Source organism: Scomber scombrus, chromosome 12, assembly GCF_963691925.1.
Source record: "Scomber scombrus chromosome 12, fScoSco1.1, whole genome shotgun sequence".
Taxonomy (NCBI): domain Eukaryota; kingdom Metazoa; phylum Chordata; class Actinopteri; order Scombriformes; family Scombridae; genus Scomber; species Scomber scombrus.
In genome coordinates this window covers 28,023,035-28,047,372 of record NC_084981.1, presented here as the reverse complement: position 1 = coordinate 28,047,372, position 24,338 = coordinate 28,023,035, and the positions used below count along the sequence as shown (strand labels likewise).

Sequence of the window (24,338 nt, the reverse complement as noted above, 5' to 3'; positions counted from 1 at the left end):
ACTCAAGTATCACAATAGTTGGCGATTAATTGTCTAGCAATCAATTAAAATGACTTTATTGTTGCAGCTCGGGATGTCTTAAGGGGACATTTGGTGTTTTTTTTAGGTCTAACAAAAGTGTTGAATGCATTCCCTTCATCTTAAAACATTTGCAAAAGTATTTTAAATGCATCGTTTTCAAGCACATTTATTAGTTCACAGTCCAATTCTTAACGGCTTTTTCTAGCCACACCGTCATAAAACAATTGCTCCATAGAAGCTGCTAGAAGTCAGAAACACCACAAAGTACTTTTAAACTGTATTAGGGTCTAACATGTAGTAAAATAAAAGAAGAAATCGTAGTAATTGGATTGATAAATGGCGATCTATGTTAGTTTATTCAGCAGTGATAGTTTCTCTACTAGGCTTCTTTAAACCTAAAGTGCACGACTGTAACTAAGATAGCATCGGACTGAATTTGTATCTTCCCCGATTTTCTTCGCCATTTTCACAGCAGACATTTTGTCATAGTAGAAAAATAGAAAAAGCACAAGTGTTACATGGTCTTAAAGTCCGACCCAAAAACGTACAATGTCAAGATTGTTGTCTCCAGTTCAGGTTGAATTAGTTTGGGGTTAGTTGGGGTTTTTTTTTGGTCCTAGATATTTGTTTGTCCACTACACGCCTACATGTACCTACCAGGCGGGGAGATCCGCTCCTCTGAAATGATGCCAACGCGGAAGTACCTTAAAACTGCATTCTATCAAAAGGCCACCAGGGGGCGACCGTTTTGGTGTCAAAAGGACTTCCGTCTCTATACAAGTCAATGGAGAATTCACCAACTTCTCACTTGATTTCTAACCTCAGTAAACGTTTTCAAAATGTGTTTATGGTCTCAATCGCTAGTTTAAAGCCTTCTTCAATGCAGTATGATGTTCATTTGGGACATTTTGGCCTCCCTGATTTTATATGTGATGATAAAGCAGGGTATGCATTAGGGCGTGGCTACGTCGTGATTGACAGGTCGATTGGTTCACAGGTTCAGGAGGGCGCCTCATGCTCCTCCTGATGCCCATATAAGTAGAATCTGTGTTTTATTTTTCCCAGCATGCACCTAAAATTTTCAAGATGGCGCTGCTCAGATCCGAAACTATTGGCTTCCAAGCAGCAGTCCACAAACCAATGGGTGACGTCACGGATGTTATGTCCATTTCTTATATACAGTCTATGGTACCTACATATGTTTTTGTTGCTCAGACAAGATGGCATCTACTGTATGTATATAATGCAAACAGACCCTTTGAATGATAAAGAGACTGGACTGGATTTTTGCAATGGCACAGCTGTAAAATGTATGACATGTCCTTCAGTATCCCTGCAGACAGTCCTGTACATTCAGTCAGGTCGGTATGTTTGGCGGTTTGCTTCCTTCGCTGACCACGAAACGCTCCGCAGCTCAGACCGACATCAGCAGCTCGGCTAATATTGTGACTGTGATTTCTAAAAGTGTATTTCTTTATTTTCCTGCTTTTGATATGAAAGAAAAAGCACCTGTAATCTTTCTTCACGATGTTTCTAACCTGCTCTGGCTTCGCTGCCCCTCTTCTTCCTCCGAGCTCCGTCTTACATTTGTGTATCTGCTGTATGTTTCAAAACGCTTTTTCCAGCAGGCCTGTTTGCTCTGTGTGTTGTACAATAAAAGCAGTTTATCTCATGTGTTGTGTTCTCATGTCGTACATCCTGTTTCATATCCTCACATCTATGATAACTGTCCCACAGATTGTTATCTTTGCAAATTACAAAAAAAACAGTTCAGTTCAACAGGTCATTGTCAGAAAATCAATGTATTTACAGCAGATTACAATAATAAGCATCAACAAATTTGGTGATATTAATATGTAGAAACTAATTTAAATCCAGCAAATACCACGATTTAAGTTTTTCTGTAGATAATATTTACTTTCCCCGCCTCCCAGAAGTATATTCACATCTATAAACTGAGCTAAGATTTCTGGTAGCTGATCACATGACTTTTATGTGTTGGTGTTGCTTTGTGGAGCAATCACACACTCCTCCATTCTCACATCTTTTACACACACACACACACACACACACAGTTTGTTGTGCTGCTACTGACCACTCCCTGCAGCTGTAAATCCCCCCATCAGGACCAGTGACGTTTCTCCTCTCTGCTGGACACACTGACTGTCTGCTGCCCTCATTTTCTCCCCCCCTCCCTCCCCTCCCCTCCCCTCCTCATCCTCCTCGTCCTGCTCCTCACAGTCATTATTTCAGCCTGATCACTTCATCCCTGCAGTCAGTGTCCCTCTGAGCTGTCAACGAACTTGTCCTCCTCATCTCAACGTCCACCGTACCTCCTCTGAGCGCTCTCGGCCCCTATGGCCCCTGGCTCCGGCTGGGCTTCAGTACCCTCCACCATGCGGTCTCTGCTGGACAGCAGCTGGATGAAGTTTGGACCTGCAGGCCGGGACTCTCTGGACTGGTCGCCTGGACCCTCGGCTCTGCCCTCCACCGACAGACAGGCAACAGTGAGTTTATTTCATGTTGACTGACCAGCTCTTTTTTTATTCAATTCACCATTCGATCAAAATGTTCAAAATAGTGAACATTTAAAACTCCAGTAGATATGTGTACAGATTCACATATACATGGCTGCACATACGGTTTGTGCAAATGATGGCATTATGGAATTTGGCCAACAAGATGATATAACAAGATATGTCAAAAACGGGATGAATGCCAGATGAAGTCGTAATCTGATAGTGTTAAATGTTGTGAGTTATCGTAGCCAGCCAGAGCATAATAAAATTCAAAAAGCTGAAATGTTTAAGGATTTTTTTTTCTCCTTTTCTACTGAAATATAACTACATCATAAACTCTATTTTTATTTCAGGGCAAGTGTTACATGTGAAGATTATTTTCTACACTGATTTTTTTTTTACTCTCTGTTTTTAATTTACTGACACAATAAAGTGAACTTACTCCATTTAAAATTTTAAAAAATGTCTCAAATTACTTAAAAATTAAATTAATAAAGATCTGTTTCTTCCAGTAGCCAGTTTACTTTTCCCTGGCCACACATGAAGAAGAGAAGAACTTTAAGTCATTCCCTATGCAAAATAAAAATAGCAATAATCTTAAAAAAATAATAATAATAGTATTCTTTGCTTAGATTTAAATGCTCATCTTTTTTTCTTTTTTTCATATTCATTATGCATTTAAATTTAACACAAGTATGCAGTAGGATATTTAGTGGCTCCTTTAATAATAATAATAATAATAATGACTTCGATTTATATAGCGCCTTTCAAGGTACCCAAGGTCGCTTTACAAGAGTGGGAGTAGGGGGGTAGGGGCAGGGTGGGGGTTTAGGGAGGGTAGGCAAGAGAGAAGAGGTGTGTTTTGAGGTGCTTTTGGAACTGTGACAGAGAAGTAGCGGAACGGATAGGAGGGGGCAGGGTGTTCCAAAGGGTAGGGGCAATTACACAGAAAGCCCTGTCACCAAAGGTCTTGAGTCTGGTGCGGGGAGTGCAGAGTAAGTCCTTGCTGGTGGAGCGCAGGGACCGTGACTGGGTGTACTGGTGGAGGAGGTCGGTGATGTACTTGGGTGCCAGTGAGTGAAGTGATTTGTAGGTGAGGAGGAGGATTTTGTAGCTGATGCGTTGTTTGATTGGCAGCCAGTGGAGTTTCTTGAGGATGGGGGTGATGTGCTGCCACATAAGATTAATTTATGAGTTAGAGGCCGAACAGATGTTTGTGACAGAGAGTGCCCTCTGTTGGCCAGATGTTATCCGAAGCACAACTGACTCCAGTGATTAATGAATGTTGATTTACTCTCTTATTTTTCCCCCCACTATTATTATTTTAGGGTTATTATTAGTTTCTCAGTGTCTCTATCGTCTGCTTTCAACAACTACTTCTAACAACTAGCAAGTTTATTTCAGTTTAAGAGCACAACCATGAAAATCCTGCATGTGAATTAAAAGAACTGAGGTTTCATAGGCTTTTTAATATGTGAATAGTTTGCTAGTTTGTCATGTGGCAGTTGTAACATCAGATGTGAAAATGCTCAATTCACAGCTTAAACAGTGAAGGATTTAAGGATTATTATTGTCAGTCCAGCCATGTAGATACATGAAAGAGAACAAATTAGACTACTCATGTCCCAGTTATCATAGTAAAAAAGATACAAATATATAATAAAGAAAGAAAAGCTACACAAAAGGCGTAATGAGTCAATAAATAAAAAAGGCTGCATTGACATGAGGAATATAATAGTTAAAATCATGATAAAAGTAGCAGCAGGGTGGTAGCATAAGTCTGAATGAATGAATGGTAGTCAAACTATAGACAAACAAATGTAGACATAAAAACGTTAAATTTTATATAAAATGTGTAATATGCCAATATAAAATCTAAGTAAATATAGAGGTGTAAAATATGTGATTATACACTTAACTCTATTAGATTAGTAGGTTCTATAGTTTTGTTGATTGCTGCTGAGAGGAGCGATGATGTTCATGTTTTATCTCTACATGTGTTGTATGCAGAGCTTTACTGACTCTGAACAGGACATCAGGAATAATCACTTAATCACAAAGTATGCATTCATACTATCACACATTTCTTTATGTTCACACATGAAAAGCAACATGTATCCAAAATAACTTACTTAACTAAGAGTAAAATGTGATATTAAATGGAATATATAATAGTCTGTTCTTTACGTCTGACTTAACAGGCCCACCAGAGTTCAGGCGAGGCCATCAGCACAGGATCCGTCATCTACATCACCATAGCGACCGTCTCCTTCCTCCTCCTCTTCCTCAGCGCCCTGGGTTTTCTGATGTGGCGTCGCAGGCAGGGCTTCAGCCTCAGTGGAAAGCTGGGACTGGCCAACGTGATCGCCCTGGAGGACCTGCAGGACCCGGAGAGGAACTGCGAGCTGCTGTCCTCCATCCGACGCAGCAGGGAGCAGCACCAGATGCCCAACTCAAACTCCGAGCAGGACGTGAATGACGGTGTCTTCCTCATGGTCTACCTGCCGTCGCCGTACGAACACACGCTCACCAGGATCGCCAGAGCTGCGAGCACCAAAAGCTCCAAATCCTTCGAGGGTTTGGAGCTGCTGCCGCCGAGCCCTGGACCAGAGTTCGGCAGCGGATACGGAGAGGATGAGACGAGGCTGAAAGATGAGGCGACGGAACAAGAAGAAATTAAAGACTGATTCAAGCCTGGAAGGAAAATACAATGTAGAGGATAGTAAGAAGAAAAAAAAGCGAAGAGATAGAAACCGTCCCTTTCCAACAACAGCATCAACCTCTTTGCAGATCTGTGTAGATTATTGGATGTACATGAGGAAAGACTGGATGTTTTTGGAAAATACATAGGACAGATTTAGCAAACTGGAATCCAGGACACATTATCTGTCATCAAAGCATCCATTCACTGGGGAAAATATCCTTTTAAGACACATTCAAAGCGTCAAAGCAGCTGAAAAGTCATGACTGATACAAAATTTGGGGGTTTGAGGTGTCTTGTGTCGATGATGTTCTGTTACAGGAATCAAACTTGGACAGTCTTTTTATACTCATCCTGCAGCATAAAAATGACTGAAGAAGGTGCAATGTTTTTAAATTAACCTTTTTACAGTGTAAATCCCTCATGCATAACCTGGAAGTTGTTTTGTTTGCACCTAGGATTGTAAAATAAAATGTACATCTTTCTATTTTTTACTCTTTTAATGTGTGTTCTATCTGTAAAGGTGCGTTCAGACAGGGTGCGATGAACGCGACAAATGAGAATCTCATTTGTCGCGCCATCGCTTGAGTTTCGACGCCTGACCATTTTGTGACCATAATGTAAAATTCGGGAATATATAAGGGAAAGCCAGCTGGGCTATACGTCATGGCGATGTCGCCGCAAAAGTTCAACATTTTCAACTCGAACGATGAAGCGATGGACGCGATTTTTCGGCGTGAATTTGCGTCTAATCCATAGACTGTATATAAAATGGACGTAACATCTGTGACGTCACCCATTGGTTTGTGGACTGCTGCTTGGAAGCGAATAGTTTCAGATCTGAGCAGCGCCATCTTGAAAATTTCCAGTGCATGCCACGTAAAAAAAAACACGGATTCTACTTATATGGGCATCAGGAGGAGCAAGAGGCGCCCTCCTGAACCTGTGAACCAATCAACCTGTCAATCACGACGTAGCCACGCCCTAATGCATACCCTGCTTTATCGTCAAATATAAAATCAGGGAGGCCAAAATGTCCCAAATGAACATCATACTGCATTGAAGAAGGCTTTAAACTAGCGATTGAGACCATAAACACATTTTGAAACTTTTACTGAGGTTAGAAGTCAAGTGAGAAGTTGGTGAATTCTCCATTGACTTGTATAGAGACGGAAGTCATTTTGACACCAAAACGGTCGCCCCCTGGTGGCCTTTTGATAGAATGCAGTTTTAAGTTACTTCCGCGTTCGCATCATTTCAGAGGACCGGAGCTCCCCGCCTGGTGTAATCGCGTGTGGCGCGACATCGGGTCATTGCGCCCTGTCTGAACGCACCTTAACACTGCAGTAGCATCTGTTTAGACTTGTATCTTCCCCACATTGAGCATCAATAGCAGTTTTACAATCCATCATGAAAAACAGGAAAATCTTTATTTTGTAATAATGAGATTTGTATTTCTATTTTACTGTGTGATATTTGCAGTGCAGTTCATTTTCTGTCTCATTGTTTGAACTCTGGATACAATGACTGACAATAAAGTGGAGACGTCTGATTTCTTCAGTTCACTCTGTTTTGAAATCATATTTAAAGTGTAATTAAGTCAAAACATTTACTCGATTTACTCGACTCATAAGATAAAAAGTGTTTTGTTTCTTTTCTTTTTTTTTAACTTAAGCCAGTTTGTGATTTCTAAATTAATTAAATTTTCCAAGAAAGCTTCAATTAAATCTTTTAACCTTTGTGTCGTCCAGCCGGGTCAAATTGACTCCGTCTGTTTTGACTGTTCCTTCTTTCCTCCCTTCCTTCTTTCCGTCTGTCCTTCCTCCCTCCCTCCTTCTCTCTTTCCTTCCTCTCTCTTTCCTCCTTCCTTCTTTCCTTCCACCATCCCCCTTTCTTTCTTCCTTCTGTCCTTCCTTCATCTCTCCTTCCTTTTTTCCTTCCTCCCTTGCTTCTTGCCTCCCTCCCTCCTTCTCTCTTTCTTTCCTCCCCCTACCTTCCTCCCTTCCTTCTTTCCTTCTTTGCTTCCTTCCTCTTTTCCTTTCTCCCTCCCTCCCTCCTTCCTTCTTTCTTCCCTCCCTCCCTCCTTCCTTCCTTCCTTCCTTCCTTCCTTCCTTCCTTCCTTCCTTCCTTCCTCCTTCCTTCCTTCCTTCCTCCGTCCTTCCTTCCTCCCTTCCTTCTTTCCTTTCCTTCCTGCCCTCCTTCCCTCCCTCCTTTCCTTCTTTCTTCCCTCCCCCCTTCCATCCTTCCTTCCTCCCTCCCTTCCGTCTTCTTCCCTTCCTTCCTTGACTCGAGGACAACAGGAGGGTTAATCACAATAAAAATCTATTTTTTATATTATTTTATATTTTATATTTTATATACTATTATTATATTTTAAGAAATAAATGAGTGTAGGGGGAAAAGTAATGACTATTTCTCTATCAGGCCTCCAGGCCTCGTCCCAGTCTGGGCTGCACGGATCCCTCCGTACTTGTAAAGATATTTAAAAAGGGTGCAAAAGTGTTTATAAAAGTTGATGTTCCATTTTTTTGGACTAATCATGATAGTAGATGTAAGAATAAAAAAAGGGTTAGGACATAAATATCTTAAGGCATAAAAGAGAGAATTTAAAAGGAGAGAACACAAGAAAGTTTAGGATTTTAAATCACTGGAGCACAGGAATATAAATAAGTGCTAAAATTGGGTTAGTGGGTTAGGGTTAGGGTTGTTGTTAGGGTTAGGGTTGTTAGGGTTAGGTTAGGGTTAGGATTAGCGTTGGGGTTGTTGTTAGCATTAGAATTAGGGTTGTAGGGTTAGGGTTAGCGTTGGAGTTGTTGTTAGGGTTGTAGGGTTAGGGTTAGCATTAGTGTTGTTGTTAGGGTTAGGGTTGTTGTTAGGGTTAGGGTTGTTAGGGTTGGGGTTGGGGTTCAGGTGTTGTGTGGTAACATAAGGTGCACTGGCCTACAGACTTGGGCTACCCATGTCCCAAACAGAAACGTGGTGTGGAGTTGAAACATGGGGATTATGGCAGGTCAATGTAGCGTTAGGGTTGTTAGGGTTAGGTTAGGGTTACGATTAGGGTTAGGGTTAGGGTTGGGGTTGAGGTTCAGGTGTTGCGTGGTAACATAAGGTGCACTGGCCTACAGACTTGGGCTATCCATGTCCCAAACAGAAACGTGGTGTGGAGTTTAAACATTGGGATTATGGCAGGTCAATGGAGCGTTAGGGTTGTTGTTAGGGTTAGGGTTGTTTTTAGGGTTAGGGTTAAGGTTGTTGTTAGGGTTAGGGTTGTTAGGGTTAGGTTAGGGTTGGGGTTGGGATTGGGGTTCAGGTGTTGTGTGGTAACATAAGGTGCACTGGCCTACAGACTTGACCTACCCATGTTCCAAACAGAAACGTGGTGTGGAGTTGAAACATGGGGATTATGGCAGGTCAATGTAGAGTTAGAGATGTTGTTAGGTTTGGGGTTGGGGTTGGGGTTCAGGGGTTGTACTGGCCTACAGACTTGGGCTACCCATGTCCTAAACAGAAAGTGATATGGAGTGCTAGATAGATCCCACACACAGGGGAGCAGCCAACACGGCCACCCAAAGAACAAAATCTAAAAACCAGGTATGCAAGGGCGTTATGGTGTTGGTTTAAAATTGGTTAATTTGGTTGTGTTGCTAAATAAAATCATGTTAATCACTATAAATTTGTAAAAAAGTACATACATTTCTAACGTGTTTGTGGGTGAACAGATGTGGGAGGGTAAGCATGCATGGTTAAAAGTGATTTAAAACATGAAATAATATATACATATAATAAGAAAGGTAATAATATATACACACACACACATATAGTAAAAGCAATTATACACACACTAAATTCATAAAATCTCCCAATCTGTTCACCCCAAATTACTCATATATTTATTCATAAATTGTCAAATAAAGAAATAATAAAGACAATATATAAATAAATAGCAATATAATTATTAAACGATAATATACAACAATACATCCAACAGTTATGTTTAAAACCAAAGTGTGCCTGGTGTTTGTTTAAAAAAAACTTTATTAGTGGACAAAAAAAAAAAAAAAAAGGAAGGGGGATTAAATAATGGGAGACAGACAGTGTTATATGTTTTTATTTTCATTTTGGTCCGCTTTCTAGGGGGCACCTGTGGGAAAATGGTTATGTGTGAGAGAGAAGCTGGGTGGATAGATAAAGGAGGGATAGAGGTGAGTGGGGTAGGGGAAGGGGGTTGGGATTAGGGTTAGTGTTAGGGTAAGGGGTTAGGGTGGGGGGTAGAGGTTAGGGTAAGGGGTTGGGGTTAGGATAAGGGTTTGGGAGTTAGGGTTAGGGTAAGGGGTTGGGGTAAGGGGTTGGGGTAAGGGTAAGGGGTAGGTCTAGGGTAAGGGTAAGGGTAGAGGTTAGGGTTAGGGTAAGGGTGGAGGGTAAAGGTTAGGGTAAGGGATTGCGGTGAGGGTAAGGGGTGGGGTTGGGGTAAGGGGTAGATGTAGTGTTAGGGTTAGGGTTGTTGTTAGGATTAGCGTTAGGGTTGTTAGGGTTAGGGTTGTGATTAGGGTTCTAGGGTTAGGATTAGGGTTGTTGTTAGGGTTAGCGTTGGGGTTGTTGTAAGGGTTAGGGTTAGCGTTGGGGTTGTAGGGTTAGGGTTAGCGTTAGCGTTAGGGTTGTTGTTACGGTTAGGGATTAGGGTTAGGGTTAGGGTTAGCGTTAATCTTTGGACAACTTTTCTTTTGTCTGTCTGCCAATGAGTGGGACAGTTGCTTGCTCTTTTTGTTCCTGTCAGTGGACGGTATATGAAACAGAGGTGTATCTTTGCGTTCTAGCCAAAGGTTAATCCCCAGTCGACAAACAAGGTACTGATTCCCATTGCTCCTTGCAGACCGAGAGAGAGGAGTTATTTATGTTGTGATCTGTGTTCCTCACACTAAGCCTCTAACTGGGAATCCAGATAGGAAGCAAGACAGACTTTTGGACGTTTATGTTAACAAAACCAGCCATTTTTCAGCAGGGACAGCGGACAGTCTTCACCAGGCTGACCGACAGAAGACATTTACTGAACCAAAACAGTTTTCATGTTGTAGCCACAGTTTGTATTTAGTGATTCATTCATTTTATTTCCCTACTGTCTGTAGCAAGTGAGAGGAACCTACCTGTAGTGAAACAGGCCTGATCACAGGCAGAGTTGGAGGCTTTATCATTCAATGTAAGGTGTACTATATCTTATTACATCTCTAAGACCTCTTGTTGGTTGTTCTTCACTCCAGACTCAAAACTAAAGGAGGCTTTTCAAATTGAGTCTCCTGCACTCTGAAACTGTCATTGGATTTAGGATCTGTGGACATCTTTAAAACACTAACCCTAACCCTAACCCAACAGCTACTTTAATAGCCTATTACTCTTAGTGTCTTTTATATATTATTATTATATATATGTCTTTTATCTTGTATTGTGAAGCACATTGCAATGTCTGATGTTATGCCCCAGTCTAGGGGTGCCTAGGGCATAACGTGAATGAGCCCCCGTCTTCTCCAAATCCCAAATAGCCACAAGCCAAATTTTGTTTGGGTATAACAAAATATTTATTTATACAAATTAATAACTAAACTTATAGATATATAATATAAACTTCAGGGTGGACCAAGGCCAAAATAACAAACAAAACAATCCTATCTAAAAAGTAAGAAAATAGCCCTAAGAAAACAAATTACAAATCTTACCTTCCTATCTAAGAAAAACAAGAGAAAACACAGTAAACAAAACTGGCAGTCCACCCTTACTTCTCACAACTTAACTATCAACTATATACAATATCCATCAAGACAGAACGACAGTGTGGCCGGTTGGGAGAGGAAGAGGACGGGGAAATGCCTGCTGCCCACCAGACGGTCGCCATCTTGGCTCCTTTTGTAGGGGTTGGTTTCCGGCTGCAGCCAACCACAGGCCAGGGCTCAAACCTCGTCCACCAGTCACCTCCACGTCCTGGCACAGTCATCTATGAATGTCAAAATCAAAAAGAAAAAGGCACAGGGCACACAAGCACACAGCAGACCGAACAAAATAATGACCACAGTCATAACACTGATATAGAAAGATGCTATTTAAATAGACCCTGCTTACTTATTTACACTATGTTCATCATTGCTTACCTTCTTTTCTTTTTTGTTGGATGATTCATGCACATAGATAAGCTTACTTAGTAAAACCAAAGTGGATTTTTGTAGAAAAACCACAGGAAGGTTATCAAGAAACCACCATGACGCACGAATGCAGGTACATATACTGATGCAGATTATCTGTCTACAGACACCAAAAACACAGTGGATGTTTTCATTCACTATGAGATGGACAGATAGCATGTGTCATATGTGTGTCTCAGTTTACAGGACTGTTGTGACTGGACATTTTACATAGTGTACAAAAACAATAATTTGAATTAATCAAATAATTTCTAGATGTTGCCCAACCCTCGTTACAGGTGTATGTTTGTACATGTAACCTTTCCATGTCCTAGATCAAATTCTCTAAAAATGATTCACTTATGGAAACATTTTGTTTTAAGGAGAAATTACTTAATAAACACAACATTCAGAAACATGAATAAGTTTAGAGCAGCATGTTTAGTCTAAACTTCCCAGATTCAGTCAAGAAAGCACCATGGTCAAAGCAGTAATCCTTCTCCTCCCCTTTCCCGTGCTCATCTTCTCTGTGGTTGGAATCTTTAAAGCCATAGACAAGAGGGGTCATAGACAAGATTTTAGCCTCTGTGTGTTGTTGCAGGATGGAAACACAACAGGAATAGCAGCAGATCATCATGTAAATGATGACAGCATGTAGACAGTCAGCTCTGTGTAGGCAGAGGAAGTTATCAGAGTAAAGGAAGGGAGAAATTAGTAATTACTGTTATATTTAGGCATGTTGTTTAAATGATGATTCCAGTGTATTTCATCATTGCATATTTCCCATGAATGAGGTTTAAGAGTCATGCTCGCTTTGCAGCCTTATTAACCTATAGAGATTCAAGGAAGCAAGAACTCACTCAAAGCTTTCTGATTAAACATGATTTTTACACATTGTAATTCAGTTTGTTTCAGAGTCTTAATGAAAGGCTCCTCCAGACAGACTGCAGATCAATTTCTTTACATTTATTAAAGGCATGTTCTATAAAGTTGCTTTTTATTCCTAATTGTGATGCTTTCATTTTTTGTTTTTATGTATGTTTAGGTTATTTAAGTGACTTATTTATTTGTGTCTGTTTATTTTATTCATGTGTTATGTGTGTACAGCAGAGAAAAGTGTCATATAAATAAAGTTATTATGGAATAAGAGGAATAACAACAAAGGCCTTTAAAGTAAGCAACTCACTTTAAGTTGTGCATTCAGCCTGTTTTTTTGACGTGTGGCCAGCTCTGACATCTCTCCATAAAGTTATTAAACAGTGAGCAAGTTAAATTAGACTTTTTCCTCCATCTATCATCACCCTAAGAGAGCTTTTCGGCAGATAAATTCTGTCACCCTACGACTCATAATTGAGAATGACATCACCGGACCAGGCAGTCTGACAGGAGACTAGCCGACCTGGGCCATCTTCACAGCACCCTGCCCGGACCGGCGACGCTCTCTGAGATCTTCCACTTGGCATGCATACGCGTGGTTATGAAGGATGGACAGCTGGGGCCCTACATTGATGAAAGTAGGCTCCAAACATTGCATTAATCAAAGGTTTCCACATAATTACATATCCTTCATTTTAAATTCATCTTTCACCATCACCATTCATTCATGTATTGTGTTTTGCAAACAGTTTTAATGTTGGATTCACAGTTTGTTATTTATTGATTCATTCATTTTATTACCCTACTGTCTGTAGTCAGATCACAGGCAGACTGGGAGCATTGATCATTCAATGTAAGGTGTACTATATCTTATTATATCTCTAAAGTCCTCTTGTTGGTTGTTCCTCACTCCAAACTCAAAACTAAAGGAGACTGTGACTTTGAGGCTGAACATTGAGGCTCCTACATTATGGAACTGTTTCCCACTGGATTTAGGATATGTGGACAACTTTACAAAGCAGCTATCAAATAGCTACTTTACCTATTTGATTTATTATTCTTATAGTCTTTTTTATATATTACTATGTCTTTTATCTTGTATTGTGAAGCACTTTGTAATGTCTGATCTAGAAAGGTGCTATTTATATGTTTTGTTATATGCCACGTACACATAGATAAGCTTACTTAGTAGAACCAAACTGCCTTTTCATAGAAAAACCACAGGAAACATTAGTCATTAAGAAACCATGATGCAGAAGTGCATGTCAAATATAGATGTAGATTATCTGTCCACATACACTAAACACACAGTGGATATATTCTGCACACTGACTGGATGCAGAGGACAGAAAACAGACATCAGCATACAGAAGTCATTCAGGTTGTGGTCCTGCAGCTTTCAAAGGTACATTAACAACATTTATCACTTTCTTATTGATTAACAGACAGATCAGAGATATTGGTACATGTAGAAATTTAGGACGAGAAAACTGAAAGAGTCATTAAGATCAATATGCAGTTTTACGCATTTTTTGTATGTAATGCTTAATGTTTTGGGGTCGCTGTATATATACTCTACAGTCTTTGCGTGTATTTATGTGTGTGTGTGTGTGTGTGTGTGTGTGTGTGTGTGTGTGTGTGTGTGTATTTCTCTTCATAACCTCATAGGTCTATGAAGAATGGAGGATCTGTACAGCAACAACAGCTATCATGGTAGTGGTGTATTTGAGCTACAGATTCGACTACGTATTGTGTGTTGGATCGTCATCGTCATCGGTCTTCCTTTGATCATACTGGCCATCTACTATCTATATTCTCTGGTGCGTACATTATACCATATATTCATGTTTTTGTCTGTCAGTGAAGGATCTCAATAGATTTTGGGGTTAAAAGATTTGGCTGGCAATATTCTATCTTCTTTTTTTCAGCAAATCTCATGTGGAGAGCTAAATCAGCAATAAACTGATCCCACTTACAAGTGTTGTGCGTGTTTCTAAAGCCTGATATATCTTCCTCTGTGCAGTAGACCTCTGCTGTTGCCAAAAACTATTAAGAACATGTCAATGAACAGTCGCACAGGGTGACATGTTCTTTTGTTCCTGGTTACTGTAACTTATTTAGGATCAAGATAAATCAGATTTGGATACATGCACACATGCTTGGTGGTTTGGCTCTGCACATGACATTTGTTGACAAAGAAAAAATAAGAAAAATGTATATAAAATGCTGGTCAAGTCCTTTAAAGGCAGGTGTTAAAGGTAGGTGTATTTAATAAATAATTAAAATAACTCAAAGTAGATCATAGATGGGATCATCATCTTTTTTGAAGTTTTTTATATAGGGATCAATCAGTAGTCTTTACTGATGAGGGGTTTTCATAAGGTTTTTATAGTATGTAGTATTATTTAGTAGTATCGTTAGGACTGATATGGTTAGTTACCATCTGTGTTACTTTTTACTTAAAACAACCTTTTTGTTCATTTGTAATGACTCTGTTATACAATTTAGACATTATTGTGCACAAACAGTCATTTGAATTAATCAAATAATTTCAAGATGTTGCTCAGTCCTAGTTACAGGTGTATGTTTATACATGTAACCTGGCCATGTCCTAGATTATATTCTCTTAAAATGATTGACTTGTGGAAACACACACTGCTTTACATTTTGTTTTGTGGAGAACACAATATTCAGAGACATGACTAAGTTCAGAGCAGCATGTTTACAATTGAAGTGCTTTTTCTATTCATGTTCACCTGCAGGTACGTCATAATCACGTTGCTCCAATCTACGTCATCAACCTCCTCATCTCTGACCTTATTCAGCTCTGTTGCATGGCCACAATGTTGGGAAAACCCAAGTTTGATCAGGCTGACATCATCTTGTTAATTCACCTCCTTGGTGTAATGGCCAGTGTCGGCTTCATGGTCTGTATTTCCCTGGAAAGGTAACTATCTGTTTTCTTATTATGTGTGTACTTGCTAGGGTTGTCACTTTTTCAAAAATGTTTGAACAAAATTGCAACGACCTGCAATTAATGTATTAATATGAATGTTGCTGACACCAGACTGAGTGTGCTGAATAATATGCAGTCAAATGAGGTTGTACATTTGGTGCTGCTCTGCTCTTCTGTGTTGCCTCCACCTCCACTGGCTCAGTGGGTTGGTTAGCTAGCATGTTTTACAGAGTGGACTAATAGCCTTATCTTTGATCCTGACTTTGAACCCAAAATACTTCTACACACAGCTCTTCAGATGGATTGGTGTTGTAGTTGTTCGTTAAGGAGAGCTCTGCTCACTATTATCCTCCATTTTAACAAAACAACCACATATTAACAGTACCTCAGTTCATTGATAGATCAACAGGGCATGCAACAGGTCGAGCTGGCAGGTTTAAGAGCGCCCTCTGCTGGATCATAAAGAAAACTACTTCAAATGGTCCTACACAGACTGCAGCCTACATTCCAGCAGATCATTACAGCTGTAATATGAACTTTTCACCCCTGTGACAATAAAAAGGGGAGTCACACAGGTATTCATTACTGCAAGAGTAAATATAATCAGAAAACAACAGATAGGTAGGGTAAGCTGTAAAACCAGTCATCTAGGAAGTAGATGAGTGTGTGTGTGTGTGTGTGTGTGTGTGTGTGTGTGTGTGTGTGTGTGTGTGTGTGTGTGTGTGTGTGTGTGTGTGTGTGTGTGTGTGTGTGTGTGTGTGTGTGTGTGTGTGTGTGTGTGTGTGACAAGGTAAATGAACCAAGAAAGCAATGCAGGAGTGTTTTGGGGAGAGGAGATCCTGGCACACTGGGTCCAGGTGTGTCTCATCCTGCTAATCAGGAACCTCCCCTGCAGACAGAACACAGCAGTAACAAGAGCAGCAAAGCAGAGGAACCGTCACAACCCCACATTCAAACTAATGTTTACATTTAAAATAAGCAGTGGCAGCCCTAGTACTTGCATGCGTTTGATCATTAATTCTCATCAGATGTTTCTATCTTGTATTACAGGTATTTGCTCATCGCCTGGCCTCTGTGGTACCACTCCAGACGGACCATCAAGAGCTCATTGGTGGTCTGTGTTGTGGTCTGGGTTTTTGCTTTGGTCGTTATCTGTTCTGTCCTATTCATTGACAATAAACTCCTTCTCATTGGAATAATCCTTCTCCTCCCCTTCCCCGTGCTCATCTTCTCTGTGGTTGGGATCTTTAAAGGCCTGTCTGCTGCCATCTCGGTCTCCTCTGAAGAAAAACGACGAATTGTTGGAGCAACAATTCTGGTGTTGCTTAATTACACACTGCTGTTTCTGCCTTTCATAATTGGTACCATAACACCAAATGTTATTACGACTAACCCTTTGGCATTCGTCTTCTTAAATCCTCTTGGAGACTTGGTTCTGTATGTTTTCATGAGAAAAGGGGCCATAGACAAGATTTTAGCCTCTCTGTGTTGTTGCAGGATGGAAACACAGCAGCAGCAGATCATTGCTGTAAATGATGATAGAATGAAGACAGTCAGCTCTGTGTAGGGAGAGAAAGTTATCAGAGTAAAGGAAGGAAGAAATTCAGACAGTCAATTTAAAAAAAGTTTCTGTAGAAGCTCTGCCTCTTAGAATTTAAGCTCATATACTCATTTGCAACAGCAAATGTTGTGTTTTATTGTTATATGTCATCACTCAACATATATATTGTAGCCTGTTTGCATGCAGAGAACACAACATCACACTTGCTGCAGATTTCAAAGGTAAAATTTATGTCACATTGCTTTTTTTTAAATGAACACACGTGCGTACAGTTATTGTTAACATTGCTCTGTTGATAGATATAAGTACATAATGTTTTATGACATTTATAACATGATTTATAAGAAAGGTAACAGAAATAAATGAATATGCACACTTGATTTATATTTATTCATTTCTCCACAGGGACAATGTACATCATTCCACATTTTTCAAAGAACTAAAAACGTAAATGTACCCAATTGCAGCCAAGAATCCGGTACATAGGTGTTATTGTGGTTTTGATTGATCATAATGAATGACAGTGGTAGATATATGGACATTTAAGGGGTTAAAGTGCTGTAGTGCTGATATCCAAGTGCTGTCAGTTACAGAGTAAAGTACACGATAAAAAAAAAAAGGTATAGCGACACTGATATACAGATGAATATTTGACGCAATGGATAATATCACAAGCTTTTAACATACAACACATTATTAAAGATGTACTATGCAGGACTTTAATTTGAATTTAAAGAGCACGGTCTATACCTGCTCTATATGTAAAATACCTTGAGATGACTTTGGCACTATATAAATAAAGATTTCGTTCACTTACTGATTGATTGATTGATTGATTGATCGATTTGTTGGTTGGTGTATTGGAGTACTTGCAGTATTCAAAGCCTCCTCATCAACTCTGTGAGAAAGAGAAACAGAGACAGAGAAAGAGAGAGAGAGAACAGTTGTGGTTGAGTGAGCTATAGTATGAATAAAAGAGAGTGAGCAATATGGAGTTAGATTTGTAAATACCAATTCTGTTTAAATACCAATTCTAATTGAATCAGGAAATGTATTGGTTGATTCATGGATCAAACACCTGTTGTGAATTTTGCCGTTAAGCTCCTTGTTAGAGAACAGCAAGTTGTGCAGAAAGTACTGAAACATTGAACTGTTGGACATGTGCATTCAAAATTTTAGAGAAGGTCACATTAAGTTCACCTGTAAAGGTTATAGTGGATTTTAGGCCGAATATCCCTGACTTTTTGTGAGTAGTGAGTTATATATATAAATATATATATATATATATATATATATATATATATATGGGTCAATGACGTATAAGGATTTGGAACAACTCAATTGTAGAATAATAAAAAACAAGCATATCTAATGCAGTAGTTCAAACATTCAGAATGTTGTGTACCTGAAGATCCATATTATACATTTGAAATTAAGTGATTTTAGTGGGTTTTTTCAAGAATAATTGGCACTGGCCTTTAAAAAAGTCATGTGGTGCGACCATGATTCATCTTGAAATAAATTAATTTACTTAACACGCTTCACATCTTTTTTTTTTTTACAAGTTTTCAGTAATATAAAGTGTTTGGAAACAAAGTATTTGCATTTTTTAAACATTTTTTGTAAATGATGATCTTTTATTTATATAAGATATTTCAAGATGAATCATGGTCGCACCACATGACTTTTTTTTCAGGCCAGTGCCAATTAATCTTGAAAAACCCACTAAAATCACTTTCAAATTGTAATATGAATTTTCAGGTACACAACATTCTGAATGTTTGAACGACTGCATTAGATATGCTTGTTTTTATTATTTAAAATTGAGTTGTTGAAAATCCTTATACGTCATTGACCCATATATACACTACTGGTCAAAAGTTTTAGAACACCCCAATTGTGCCAGTTTTGTATTGAAATTCAAGCCGTTCAAGTCAAATGAATAGCTTGAAATGGTATAAAAGTAAGTGGTGAACTGCCACAGGTAAAAAAAAAAAGGTAAGGTTAAAATTGAAAATTATACAAAAAGACTTAAAAGTGTAGGTCTTTCCTACAGAGAAATTGCAAAGAAAGTCAAGGTGTCAAGGTCTGGCAGACCCAAATCCACAACAGAGTCAGAAGACAAGTTTCTGAGAGTCAACAGCTTGCGTGATAGGCGGCTCACAGGACAACAGCTTCAAGCACAGCTTCATAGTGGTCGTAGTAAGCAAGTCTCAGTTTCAACTGTGAAGAGAAAACTTCGAGTTGCAGGTTTGACAGGTCGAGTTGCAGCAAGAAAGCCGTCAGAATAAGAAGAAGAGGCTTGCCTCGGCCATGAAACACCACCAATGGACTACTGAAGACTGGAAGAAGGTGTTATGGACTGATGAATCAAAATTTTAAATATTCTGTTCATCACGCAGGAGTTTTGTACGCCGTCGAGTAGAAAGGATGGTTCCTCAGTGTGTGATATTAACTGTCCAACATGGAGTAGAAAGGATGGTTCCTCAGTGTGTGACATTAACTGTTAAACATGGAGGAGGAAGCATGATGGTCTGGGGCTGTTTTTCTGGATCCAGGGTCGGCTACCACAGCATTCTGCAGCGATGCCATGCAGAACCCTCTGGTATGCACGTAGTTGGTCAGGGGTTCATCCTACAGCAAGATAATGACCCAAAACATAAGTCCAAGCTATGACACAACTACCTTAGGAAAAAAGACCATGATGGTAAGCTTGAAAACATTTTTTCAATAAAAAACTGGAAAAATTGGGGTGTTCTAAAACTTTTGACCGGTAGTGTACATATCTGTGTGTGTGTGTAGCAGAACCTCCAGCCTATTGATGTCTCAGATTTCTCAGATATCTATGTATTCCCACAGTTGACCAGCCACACCCAGAGGAGGAGGAGATAGTGAGAGACGAGTGTGATCCAGCAGAAGGTTTACATAACATTACTTTATAGTATATACTTTGTTTGGAGTTAAGATTTGTTTGGTTTATGTTACAATTGTTTATGTACATTTCTCATCAGTTAATTTATGAAGAAGCATCTTAACTAGGGATGCTCAATATTGACTTTTCTGCCGATATTCTGATATTGTCCATATCTTATTTTCCGATACGATACCTTTACAGGAACGTCCTCTCACTCGGTCCTCTCAGCTGTTGTGTCTCCAGCAGAGTAGGACCCAATACACCAACCAACAAATCAATCAATCAATCAACAAATCAATCAATCAATGTTTATTTATATAGTGCCAAATCACAAAAAAGGTCACCTCAAGATATTTTATATATAGAGCAGGAATAGACCGTGCTCTTTAAATTCAAATTAAAGTCCTGCATAGTACATCTTTTATAATGTGTTGTATTTTAAAAGCTTGTGACATTATCCATTGTGTCAAATATTCATCTGTATATCAGTGTGCATATTCATTTATTTCTGTTACCTTTCTTATAAATTGTATGTTATAAATGTCATAAAACATTATGTACTTATATCTATCAACAGAGCAATGTTAACAATAACTGTACGCACGTATGTTCATTTTTTAAAAAGCAATGTGACATGAATTGTACATTTGAAAGCTGCAGCAACTGTGATGTTGTGTTCTCTGCATGCAAACAGTCTACAATATATATGTTGAGTGATGACACCCAGTAGCTTTGTGATTATCTACATCTTATCCAAGGAGGGGAAAAAAGATAGGAAGGCATGCATATGAATAGTATATCATCATTTTAACTATTTATATGGTGCTTTTCAAAAACAGATGATAAATGTGCTGTACACACATAACATACAATAAAGTAATGAAAGTAATGGGGAAAAAAGACAAGGTGTCCATTAAAGCAACTATTTGCTTATATTTGATTATAACAGATATGAATATAGAATCAGTATGAATCAATAAAACAAGTGTGATGTTGTGTTCTCTGCATGCAAACAGTCTACAATATATATGTTGAGTGATGACACCCAGTAGCTTTGTGATTATCATTTTAACTATTTATATGGTGCTTTTCAAAAACAGAGTTACAATGTGCTGTACACACATAACATACAATAAAGTAATGAAAGTCATGGGGAAAAAAGACAAGGTGTCAATTAAAGCAACTATTACAGATATGAATATAAAATCAATATACATGAATAAAACACACAAAAAGTACATGATTAAGTAAAAACCAAAATGAAAACAGCAATAGAAATATCACAACTAGAAAATTCCTGGGAAATTTTGAGTGCCACGGGGCTGCCGGGACGAGTACACGATTTATTTCCAGAGTTCAAAAGTCACCCTGATCATAACAAACTTTTATGAAATTGTTAAGTAAATCTTATCATTAAGAGAGTAGATTTTATATAGTTTTTATGACTGGAAATCTGCTTGAAAATTGACTGGAAATAAATCATATACTCATCCCGGTTCAAAAGTCACCCTGCATATTCTGGTAGTCAGTATCAAGTGTAATGTACTTTATTCTCAACTTAACATACCTGAAAATATTAAGTAAATTTTAATCATATTTAAACATAAATAATATCTTTTTAAACTAATTATAGTCCCTGTAAAGTAAGAATAAATATGTGTTCTGAGTTTGACATACCACAGAAAAGTGTGTTGTTAACCACCCTGCCAAATGTGAATGATTAAAGAAATCGCTAAATATGTGAAATTAGGCTTCAAAGTTGTGTAAAAATCAGCCTCTAGTCTCTGCTCCCAAGCGCTGTGGGCGTTCCCGCCAAGTTCGCTGAAGCCCCGCCCCCTACCGAGTGTCACCTGTCAATCAAAGTCACCACCTCTGTGGGCGTTCCCGCCGAGTTCGCTGAAGCCACGCCCCCTACAGAGTGTCACCTGTCAATCAAAGCCACCACCTCTACCCTAAACATGGATGCTATTACTGAGAGCTAGCTCGGTTAGCTGGCAAAACAGACAGGAATTAGCCAATCACAAAAAAGTAGGTCAGTTTCTGCCCAGCAACAGGCTGCCAAGGACAGCAGAGGTTCTGCGGTTGCTACGGTGATTTGAGAATTTGCTTGGAAAAAACTTCTCAAAATGCCCCAGAATTTGGCTTCTGACAAAGTCCCGAACAATTACAAACTGTGAGAAAACCATAACTCCCGTCCAAAAACCGAAAACACCGTGTGAGACAGAGAAGCCGGCAGATTCTGACAGTGTTTATTTTATTCAGATATTCCTTAAAATGAGAGTGTAAGCTCAGTGCGAAGACAGAGTGAGATTCTTTTGAAAAAAAAACCCCGATTACATTAGGGTCAATGGGGAGCGAGACAGGTATTGCCGCCGGTCTCGGCCCCCCCGTTTAAATTTTGTGCATGCCCCGCCTGTCAATGTCACATTTTATCAATCCCAACACCTATGTCTACATTTTGACCAAAAATTATTTGTCTCCTTTTTACGGTTTGGCCGTGAGCTCGAGTTAAAAATAAAAATGAAGTTTATATTTTACTGTTTCTCGCACTCAAGCAAACTGACGCTTCCACTCTAACTTTGAAGAAAAAGTGATTTCCACTCCTAGTTTGACTGCTCATAGTTTAAAAATTTTACATGTTATGTAAAAACAGTTTGGTGTTTTGGAGAGAGCACAAGTTTTCCTCCGTTTGAAAGTTTGAATCACATTTCTACGTGCAGGTATGAGAGAGCTAGGTGACTCCGAAAAAAGGGGAAATTTGGGGGTTTGAAAAAAAAATTCCCATTTATTTTCAATGGAGAATTTTCCCAGTATTTTGGGAATAAATTTGGGAAAAATGTATTACCAAATAAAAAAATAAAAAAGTGAACATTCCAAATAATAGCAGCCTTTCCTGATCGAGACTCATTTTTTGATGTATATATTGTCGGGGTTTTCTCAAAGCTGCGGGAGGAGTTACACGCCGAAATTTGGCGGAGGACTAAGAATAAGTATGAGGAAGATTAATGCACTCTCTCTGCAGTGTTACTGCTGAGAGAGTGCCTCGGAGCTTAGCACCCATGGCACTAATTAAGAATAAAAAGCATCTTTATACAACATCTCTTGTCTACCTTTCTAGCATGAGCTTGAATAAATGTAAAGGCAGCCAAAGCCTCACACATGTAAAGAAACTGCAATCTGTCCTGGATGTAGATCCCTAAGAAATGAGCCGTAATGGCTGCTACACGCAACTAGTTTCTGTGTTTACTTTCATTAAGACTTTAAAACAAGCAATTGAAATGAACAATGTTAAAATCTTGTCTATTCGGAAAGCTTTGATTGAGTTCTTGTTTCCCTGAATCTCTATAATAAGGCTGCAAAGTGAGCATGACTCATAAAACCATATGTATGGAAAATATGCAATGATGAAATAAACTGGAATCATATAAACAACATGCCTACATATAACCATAAAACACAACATTTGCTGTTGCAAATGAGTATATGAGCTTAACTTTTTAGAGGCAGAGCTTCTAAAGAAACTTCTTTTTTTTAAATTGACTGTCTGAATTTCTTCCTTACTTTACTCTCTCCCTACACAGAGCTGACTGTCGTAATGCTTTTATCATTTACAGCAATGGTCTGCTGCTGCTGTGTTTCCATCCTACAACAACACAGAGAGGCTAAAATCTTGTCTATGGCCCCTTTTCTCATAAAAACATACAGAACCAAGACTCCAAGCGGATTGAAGCAGATGAATGCATAAGGGTTAGTCATAATGACATTTGGTGTTATGCTACCAATTATGAAAGGCAGAAACAGCAGTGTGTAATTAAGCAACACCAGAATTGTTGCTCCAACAATTCGTCGTTTTTCCTCAGAGGAGACCGAGATGGCAGCAGACAGGCCTTTAATGATCCCAACCACAGAGAAGATGAGCACGGGGAAGGGGAGGAGGAGGATTACTCCAATGGGCTTGTAACGTTCAATGTGTTCCAAGTCACTGATTCCGACAAAACAGGAAATGACCAAAGCTAAGACCCAGACCACAACACAGACCATCAATGAGACCTTGATGGTTCGTCTGGAGCGGTACCACAGAGGCCAGGCGATGAGCAAATACCTGTAATAAAATATAGAAACATAGCTCATCTTAATATCATCAGTTCCAGTATAATCAGGATGATTCAGAAATATGATGAAACACATTGGTTTGAATGTGGGGTTGTGACGGTTCCTCTGCTTTGCTGCTCTTGTTACTGCTGTGATCTGTCTGCAGGGGAGGTTCCTGATTAGCAGGATGAGACACACCTGGACCCTGTGTGCCAGGCTCTCCTCTCCCCAACACAATCCTGCATTGCTTTCTTGGTACATTTACCTTGACTCACACATACACACACACACTCATCCACATTCTAGATGACTGTTTTTACAGACTAACCCTACCTATCTGTTGTTTCCTGTAGATGTTCACTATTCTGTTTTGATTATATTTACTCTTGCAGTAATGAATACTCGTGTGACTCCTTTTTTTGCCAGTCTAGACTCTAGGGGTGAAAATTTCATATTCAAGCTGTAATGAGCTGCTGGAATGTAGGCTGCAGTCTGTGTCAGACCATTTGAAGTAGTTTTCTTTATGATCCA

At 39.2% G+C, this 24,338-nt stretch overlaps 2 protein-coding genes across 2 annotated transcripts; one reads left to right on the top strand and one right to left on the bottom strand.

Moving 5' to 3' along the window:
• Positions 1-13,963: 13,963 nt before the first annotated feature.
• LOC133991558 (G-protein coupled receptor 4-like) lies at positions 13,964-16,931 on the top strand. The gene is made up of 3 exons (XM_062430014.1): positions 13,964-14,104; positions 15,047-15,231; positions 16,291-16,931. Exons 1-3 carry the CDS (start codon positions 13,964-13,966, stop codon positions 16,805-16,807), a joined length of 843 nt encoding a protein of 280 aa, XP_062285998.1. The 3' UTR covers positions 16,808-16,931.
• Positions 16,932-23,288: 6,357 nt separating this feature from the next.
• Positions 23,289-24,068, bottom strand: LOC133991557 (uncharacterized). Its single transcript, XM_062430013.1, has 2 exons — positions 23,902-24,068; positions 23,289-23,817 (listed from the first exon to the last, which is right to left on the bottom strand). Exons 1-2 carry the CDS (start codon positions 24,066-24,068, stop codon positions 23,289-23,291), a joined length of 696 nt encoding a protein of 231 aa, XP_062285997.1.
• Between the last annotated feature and the right edge of the window lie 270 nt (positions 24,069-24,338).

Excerpts from the sequence above, each read along its gene's own strand:
- LOC133991558 (XM_062430014.1), top strand. The coding sequence starts at position 13,964 with ATGGAGGATCTGTACAGCAACAACAGCTATCATGGTAGTGGTGTATTT. Across the intron at positions 14,105-15,046 it reads TCTACTATCTATATTCTCTG|GTACGTCATAATCACGTTGC; the intron begins GTGCGTACATTA and ends GTTCACCTGCAG. Across the intron at positions 15,232-16,290 it reads GTCTGTATTTCCCTGGAAAG|GTATTTGCTCATCGCCTGGC; the intron begins GTAACTATCTGT and ends CTTGTATTACAG.
- LOC133991557 (XM_062430013.1), bottom strand. The coding sequence starts at position 24,068 with ATGTACCAAGAAAGCAATGCAGGATTGTGTTGGGGAGAGGAGAGCCTG. Across the intron at positions 23,818-23,901 it reads AACCCCACATTCAAACCAAT|GTATTTGCTCATCGCCTGGC; the intron begins GTGTTTCATCAT and ends ATTTTATTACAG.